At 38.0% G+C, this 8,908-nt stretch overlaps 1 protein-coding gene across 1 annotated transcript; it reads left to right on the plus strand.

Annotated features, from left to right (window-relative positions):
* Positions 4,262-7,356, plus strand: LOC107636457. The gene is made up of 2 exons (XM_016339963.1): positions 4,262-4,612; positions 6,811-7,356. Exons 1-2 carry the CDS (start codon positions 4,262-4,264, stop codon positions 7,354-7,356), a joined length of 897 nt encoding a protein of 298 aa, XP_016195449.1.

The following is an 8,908-nucleotide window of genomic DNA, read 5'->3' on the forward strand; positions in this document are numbered from 1 at the left end:
TTATATGATTGAGGCCATTGTTTCATTTAGCCCACTTACCCAAATAGCCTTACCTTTCATCTTTCATTGTTAGCCAACTTTGAGCCTACGATTTACCCACTTGTTCTTAATTTAGCACATTACAAGCCTTAAAGAGAAAAGTAATAAATGTCCTTTATTTGGATCTTTGATTGGCTTAGGCTAGTGAGTGTGTATCATTCAAGTGTGGAAAAAAACTTGGGAGATTGGTTGAGAAAAAGGTTGTATTTTGTATTTCTATTGAAATATTGGGAATTGGATACATACTCATGTGTTAATTAAATATAAAACCATATGCATTGATACTTTTGTATATACTTTATTGCAAAAAGAAAAAAAATGAGGAAATAAAAAAAATATACAAATAGAAAAACAAATAGAAAAAAAGAAAAAAAAAAGTAATAAAAAGGGGACAAAATACCCTAAAGTGAAGCTCAACAATACTCAATGCATATGAGTTGTGATCAAGAAAAGAATGCATGAGTATGTGAAAAGTAAAAAATGGGTAGTTAGGTTAGCTTTGAAATTGCATAGGTTGTCATAGGTTAGGTGGGAAGTTTAAACTTATCAAAGATTCAAATCTCAAGCTCACTTGACCATATGCATCCTACCTTGACCCTAGCCCCATTACAACCTATGGAAAAGACCTCATGATATTTGTATGCATGCATGAAATGATTGTTGATTGTTAGATGAAAAACAAATTTTGGAAAGCATGATTAGAGGAGAATTGAGTGGATCGACCCTATACACTTGAGCGAATAGAGCGGATACACATCCGGTGAGGGTTCGATGCTCAATTACATGTTTTCACCTAGATTCATCATTTTTCTAGCAAGTTTGTAAAATCTTTAATAACTCAATTCAATTGTGGTTTGGCTTGGTTGTTAACATCTTTGGCCCTTATGCTTATATTAGTTTTCCTAGGAATTGATTTATTTTGACCAAGCAATTGCATTCATTTAGATAGTTGCATGTAAGTAGATTGCTATAGTTTAGTTACATTGAATAAATGATAGTACCCTTTGTTTCTTTCTTGATTTAAGCATGAGGACATGCTTGGTTTAAGTGTGGGGAGATTTGATGTATCACTATTTGGTGGTGCATTCTATGCTGAATTTAGGGGATTTTATCACCCTTTTCTCACATTTATTCAATGAAATAGCATGGTTTCATAATTTCTCCTTAATTTGTACTTAAGAGTGAAAACATACTTTTTAGGCCCTTAATGGGTTAATTTTAATTCACCTTTGATTCCGCTAGATGCCTTGATGCGTTTGTTAGTGATTTCAGGTTGGAAAGGCTAGGAATGGATCAAAGGAATGAAGAGAAAAGCATGCAAAGTGGAGAAATCATGGAAAATCAAGGATTTGGAATGCAATCATCGACGCGCATGCGTAGCAGACGCGCACTCAGGGAATTGAAGTCGCATGGCGACGCGTACGCGTACATGACACATACGCCTGGAAGCAAAATTGTCAAGCGACGCGTACGCGTGACCCACGCGTACGCGTCGATGTTCGCACGTGACTTCATTAAAGTGAAAACGCTGGGGGCGAATTCTGGGCTTCCCAGGCCCAAATCGAACTCACTTCTAAGCTTAATATATGCAGAAATCAATGAGAGTCAAGGGGGGGGGGAGTCATAATTGAATTTTTAGAATTCTTTAGATAGTTTCTAGAGAGAGAAGCTCTCTCTTCTCTATATAATTAGGATTAGGTTAGATTAGAATTTCTTAGATCTAGGTTTAATTCTTGCCTTGATTTACTTTTCCTTTTGCAATTCTTGTTCCTCAACCTTTCTTCTCTCTAGTTTAGCATTTTATTCTTGCAATTGTTTACTTTGTTGTTGATGCACTTTTGTTTCTTCTATTCTCTTTTAATACAATTTTGTGTTTGATTCCTTTTATTGTTTAATTTCTTTCTTGTTGTTAATTTCCTTGCAATTGGTAGTTGTAGATTTACTTTTCTTGCAATTCTATCTTGCTTTGCTTTTATGCCTTCCAAGTGTTTGATTAAATGCTTGGAAGGATGTTAGTGTAGATTTTTCTCCTCTTGGCTTTGGTTGAGTAATTGGAAACTCTTGAGTTATCAAACTCTTTTTGTTGATTGATAATTGAAAGTTGCTAGTTATCTTAAATTCTGCTAACTCTAGTCTTTCCTTAGGAGTTGACTAGGACTTGAGGATTCATGTTGATTTATCCACTTGACTTGCCTTCATAGCTAGAGGTTGAATAAGTGGGAGCAATGAACAATTGATGTCTGATGAGTGGACTTTTTGACGGTTTAGAATTCTCAATAAACTCTCGTTGTAAAGTATAGTTTCTAAACTAACAATAGTCCTTTCATACAAAAATTTGTTTGTCACAAGTACAAACCCCTAAAATTATAAACCGAAGTATTGAAACCTCGGGTCGTTCTCCCTAGGAATTACAATAAAGTGTCTTGTTATTGGTTATGAGGTATGTTTTAGGGGTTTTTGGGATAATAGGCATGAAATGTAAATAGTAATGAAAATAAACTAGCAACTAGCAAAGCTCTTGGCAAGATATGAGAACTAGAAGTCCTATTTTAGTTATCCTTCTCAATGGTGACCACAAATTGTCCATTGCTACCACTTAGTTAACCTCTAACCATGGAGAAAAGTCAAGTGGATGAACTAACTTGATTCCATAAGTCCTAGCCAACTCCCAAGGGAAAGACTAGCTTTACTGGTATCCAAGTCAATTAGCAACTTCTAATTATCAATCATCAAAGGCATTAGATAACTCAAGCGTCACTAATTACTCTACCAAAGCCAAGAGGAACAAAATCTAACTCATATCTAGAAGAGGCATTTTATTAAACACATAGAAGGAAATAAAAGTAAACAACATGAATTGCAAGAATTAAAGAGAGATCTAACTAGAATAGCAAGAGATAACCAACAGAAAAGGAAAACAATTATGAAACAACAAAGAACTTACCAATTGCATTGAAGGAGAAATGTAGATCTACAAAAGAAAGTTCATAAACTACAACTAACAATACAAATGAATTACAAGAAAAAAAAATTATACAACTACAAGAGAACAATTAGGAAAGAAAAAGAAAAATTAGAAGAGGAGAAGAAGTAGATCTAGATCTAAAACCTAATCCTAATTCTAGAGAGAGAGAAGTGAGAGCTTCTCTCTCTAGAAACTAACTTTAACTACTTCTAAAGCTTAAACTATGACTAATGATCCAAAGTATGTTAATTCTCCTTCAATCCTTGGCTTAAATAGCATCAGAAATGAGTTGGATTGGGCCCACAAGGCTTCTAAAATCGCTGGCCATGAGTTGCATTAAGTGACTCATGTGCAACCATCGGCATGTACACGTACCGTGCGCGTGCGCGCCCCTATCCGCGATGCAACTATGGCAAATCTTATATTATTTTGAAGCCCCAGATGTTAGCTTTCTAACGCAACTGAAATCACATTATTTGGACCTCTGTAGATCAAGTCATGATCGATTAAGTGCGAAGAGGTCGGCTTGACAGCTTTTGCGATTCCTTCATTTCTTCATAAGTTCTCCATTTTTACATGCTTTTCCTTCATTCCCTTGATCCAATCTTTGCCTCCTAAATTTGAAATCACTTAACAAATATATCAAGGCATCTAATGGAATCAAAGGTAAATCAAGATTAAACAATTAAGGGCCTAAAGAGCATGTTTTCACACTTAAGCACAAATTAGGAGACAATCATGAAACCATGCTATTTCATTGAATAAATGTGGGTAAAAAGTGATAAAATCTCCTTAAAATCAATACAAGATAAACCTTAAATATGGGATTTATCAATGTCACAATTGAGGAAGATAATGAGGATAGGACTTCTAGTTCTCATTCCTTGCCAAGAGCTTTCTTGGCTATTAGTTTTATTCTTGCAATTTACTCTTCTTGTTCCTTATTCAACCCCCCAAAATATACACTTCATAACCAATAACAAGAACACTTCCCTGCAATTTCTTTGAGAGAGGACCCGAGGTTTGAATACTTCGGTTATTATTTTTAGGGTTTGTTACTTGTGACAACCAAATTTTTGTATGAGAGGATTCTTTGTTGGTTTAGAAACTATACTAGCAACGAGATTTTATTTGTGAAATTCTAAACCATACAAAAATCCATTCATCAGGCGTTTCATCAAGGACTTTAGTAAGGTAGCACTACCTCTCTCTCGATTGTTGCAAAAGGATGTGGAATTTGATTTGAATGAAGAGTGCATGGAGGCATTTGACAAGATAAAGATTGCTTTGACCCAAGCTCCTATTGTGAGAGGGCCTGACTGGAGTAGGCCATTCAAGATCATGTGTGATGCCTCAAATTATGTGATAGGAGTGGCGCTAGCTCAACGCGAGGGTAAAAATCCTTATGTCATTGCCTATGCCTCTAAGACCTTAGATGGAGCCCAGTCCAACTATACTACCACCGAGAAGGAATTGTTAGCAATTGTCTTTACCTTGGATAAATTCCGGGCTTATTTACTTGGATCCAAGGTGGTAGTATACTCGGACCATGCAGCTTTGAAGTATTTGTTGGCCAAGAAAGAATCGAAACCAAGGTTGATCCGATGGGTATTTCTTTTGCAAGAGTTTGATATAGAGATCAAAGATAGGAGTGGTTCTCAAAATTTAGTGGCGGACCACTTGAGTCATGATAAACCCCATATTTAGGGTTTATCTTGTGTTGAATTTAGAGGGTTTTATCATATTTTCCCACATTTATCCAATGAAATAGCATGGTTTTATAACTTCTCTTTTAATTGTGCTTAAGAGTGAAAACATGCTTTCTAGGTCTTTAATTAGCTAAAATTAATTCACCTTTGATTCCATTAGATGCCTTGATATGTTTGTTAAGTGATTTCAGATTTAGGAGGCAAATATTGGATCAAGGGAATGAAGGAAAAGCATGTATAAATGGAGAACTCATGAAGAAATGAAGGAATCGCAAAAGCTGTCAAGCCGACCTCTTCGCACTTAATCGACCATAACTTGAGCTACAGAAGTCCAAATGACGCGGTTCTAGTTGCGTTGGAAAGTTAACATTCGGGGCTTCAAAAAGATATAATATTTGCCATAGTTGCTATACGTATGGTGATGCGTATGCACACTGTACGTGCACGCATCGTTGCTGCCATATGATCCACTTAAAGCAATACGTGGCCAGCGAATTCTAAAGCCTTGTGGGCCCAATCCAACTCATTTCTGATGCTATTTGACCCAAGTATTGAAGAAGAATGAGACATCTAGTCATTAGCTTAGTTTTATTTTGAGTTTTATTATGCTTTAGTTAGTTTCTAGAGAGAAAAGCTCTCACTTCTCTCTAGGATTAGGAGTAGATTAGATCTAGATTAGAATTTCTTAGATCTATGTTTAATTCATTCTTTGATTTACTTTTCCTTTACAATTTCTAGTTCCTCTTCTTCTCCTCTCTCTAATTTTGTATCTCATTCTTGTGATTCTGTACTTTTATGTTCATGCACTTTTGTTTCTTCTATTTTCATTTCAATGCAATTTATGTTTTCATGTTCCTTTATTATTCATTTGATTTGTTGTTGTTTAATTTCTTACAATTGAGTAGTGTAGATTTACTTTTCTTGCACTTTTTACTATGCTTTCCTTTTATGCCTTCCAAGTGTTTGATAAAATGCTATATTGGATTTTAGAGTAGAATTTAGTGCTCTTGGCTTGGGAAGGTAACTTAGGAACTCTTGAGTTACTAATGTCCAAGTGATTGACGATTGGGAGCCATTAACTCTAGATCTCACTAATTGATTTGGTGGAGAACTAGGACTTATGGACTTAGATTGATATAGCTCAATTGACTTTCCTCTACTATTAGTTAGGAGTTGACTTAGTGGGATTGATCCTTGCCAATTCTCATGTTGTGGTTAGTGATAAGGATAGAGATCCTTGACCACCAACCCTTACCAAGACCTTTGTAATTGTTAGTTTATTCTCATTGTCATTTACATTTCATGCTTCTTATCAAAAACCCCAAAATATCTCATAACCAATAACAAGAACACTTTATTGTAATTCCTAGGGAGAACGACCCGAGGTTCAATACTTCAGTTTATAAATTTAGGGGTTTGTTAATTGTGACAAATAATATTTTGTATGAAAGGACTATTGTTGGTTTAGAAACTATACTTGCAACGAGACTTCATTTGAGAATTCTAAACCACACAAAAGTCCAATCATCAAGTCACCTTGAGCACACAAAGGGCGATTCCATTCCTATCAATGATTCATTTCCTCTTGAGGGCTTGCTAGCAATATCCGAGGTGATCCCTTGGTATGCACCTATTGCCAATTACTTGGTTGCTCACACCTTTCCTCCCAATTTTTCTCAACATCAAAAGGATAAGCTCAAAAGCGAATCCAAATATTATATATGGGATGACCCATACTTGTGGAGATGTGGTACCGACCAAGTAATTAGAAGGTGTGTTTCCCAATCCAAATTTTACTCTATCTTGGAGGCTTGCCACTCTTCTGAGGGTGGTGGCCACTTTGGTTCTCAAAGAACGGCTAGAAAGGTCTTAGACTATGGATTTTGGTGGCCTACACTCTTCAAGGATGCATCTCTCTTTTGTATCTCTTGTCCACAATGCCTTAGGTTTGGAAATATTTCCAAGAAGAATGAGATACCCCAACAAACTATGTTGTTTTGTGAAATACTTTATGTTTGGGGTATTGACTTCATGGGCTCTTTTCCAAACTCTAATGGTTTCATATATATTTTACTAGCTGTTGACTATGTTTCCAAGTGGGTGGAGGCAATTCCAACCCGAACTGATGATACTAATATGGTTCTTTCTTTTGTTCATAATAACTTTATTTGTCACTTTGGGTCACCACGAGTAATCGTGAGTGATCAAGGCTCTCATTTTTGCAACAAAAGGATGACAGGGTTGATGAAGAAGTATGGCATCATTCACAAGGTGGCCACGGCATACCACCCCCAAACAAATGGTCAAGCCGAAGTCTCCAACCGGAAAATCAAGCGCATATTTGAAAAGATTGTGAAGCCTCATAGGAGGGATTGGAGTTCTAAGCTCGGAGATGCACTTTGGGCCTACCGAATGGCTTATAAGACACCAATTGGTATGAGCCCGTTACGGTTGGTCTATGGGAAGGCTTGCCATATCTCGGTGGAGGTAGAACATAAGGCTTATTGGGCCGTAAAAGAATGCAACTCAGGATTTGAAGGGGGGAAGGGGGGGGCAGAATCGAAAGGAAGTTACAGTTGGTGGAGCTTGAGTGTCTTCGGTTGGAAGCCTATGAGAATTCAAGGCTCTACAAAGAGAGGATGAAAGCGGTGCATGGTAGAAACATCAAAAGGAGAGAGTTTAGAGCTGGAGACCTAGTCCTCCTCTATAACTCAAGATTGAGGTTGATGTCAGGCAAGTTAAGATCAAGGTGGGAAGGACCTTATAGGGTGGAGAAAGCTGAGCCATATGGTGTCTTCCATTTGAGTCACCCTTCAAGCCCCACAATTCTCAAGGTTAATGGCCATCGTCTTAAGCTTTATCATGGAGAGAAGATGAAAAGCAACAAAGAGGTTGAGCTGTTCCTTCTCGAGGATGCACCCAAAGGTGAAGAGATCTGAGCTCATGACCGTCCAACTTAAGGACGTTAAAGAAAAGTGCTAGGTGGGAGACACCCCACCATGGTATGATCTTCCTTTGTACATAGTTTCTTGCATATAGCTTTTTGAGTCTTTGTGAATTTGGTGATTGCTTGATTTTGTGAGTTTGCTCAAGTATGCTAGTTTTGTTTGCTTTTTGTTGAAATGCTCATGAGGAGTTCATTGATAGTGGTTTGGTTGAATTGAGATGTTGAAGAAATGCTTAAAGTTGAGTGTTACATGAAGTTTTGGGTGTTTTTGAACCTTTTAGCATGCATTACTACCAATTTGTGCTATAATTTCTCCTCCTCATGTCTATGAAAAAAAGGTCTATCGACACACAAGCGTGCTCTACGCGTGTGCGTCGGCGCGCTTCCATAGCTCCTGGAACTAAAACTAGAGAGTTATGCCTATTTTGTGTGCATTTAGTGCTGGGAGCACAACTGCTCCCCACGCGCAAGCGTCAGTGACGCTTACGCGTCCCTCGTCATTTTGCACACCCACGCGCAAGCATGGGCGACGCGTGCTTCATGCTAACTTTGTACACGAGGCACAACTCTATCCATGCATGCACGTCAGCTGATGCGTACGCGTCCTCTCTACTACCCATGCATATGCATGGGGGACGCCTACGCGTCACCTCTCTGTTTCCACCATCCACGCGCGCCTATGCGTCACCTCTCTATTTCCACCATCCACGCGTATGCGTGGATGGCGCGCACACGTCGCATCCTGGTGCACGAAATCGTGATCGTTCATTCCTTGGTAACGGCGTTGAAAACTTAATACGCACGTTCATAATCTTAGTTCTTCTTCACAACTTTGCACAACTAACCAGCAAGTGCACTGGGTCGTCCAAGTAATAAACCTTATGTGAGTAAGGGTCGATCCCACGGAGATTGTCGGTTTGAAGCAAGCTATGGTCACCTTGTAAATCTCAGTCAGGCAGATTCAAATGGTTATAGAGTTTTAATAATTAAAATATAATTAAAATATAAAATAGGATAGGAATACTTATGTAATTCATTGGTGAGAATTTCAGATAAGCGTATGGAGATGCTTTTATTCCTTCTGAACCTCTGCTTTCCTACTGCTTTCATCCAATCACTCATACTCCTTTCCATGGAAAGCTATATGTTGGGCATCACCGTTGTCAATGGCTACTTCCCGTCCTCTCAGTGAAAATGGTCCAAAGTGCGCTGTCACCGCACGGCTAATCATCTGTCGGTTCTCGATCA

Source organism: Arachis ipaensis, chromosome B04, assembly GCF_000816755.2.
Source record: "Arachis ipaensis cultivar K30076 chromosome B04, Araip1.1, whole genome shotgun sequence".
In the NCBI taxonomy this organism is placed as follows: Eukaryota; Viridiplantae; Streptophyta; class Magnoliopsida; order Fabales; family Fabaceae; genus Arachis; species Arachis ipaensis.

Coding starts and splice junctions, on each gene's coding strand:
- LOC107636457 (XM_016339963.1), top strand. CDS start 4,262: ATGGAGGCATTTGACAAGATAAAGATTGCTTTGACCCAAGCTCCTATT. Junction 4,613..6,810: donor AACCAAGGTTGATCCGATGG/GTATTTCTTTTG, acceptor TATGTTTCCAAG/TGGGTGGAGGCAATTCCAAC.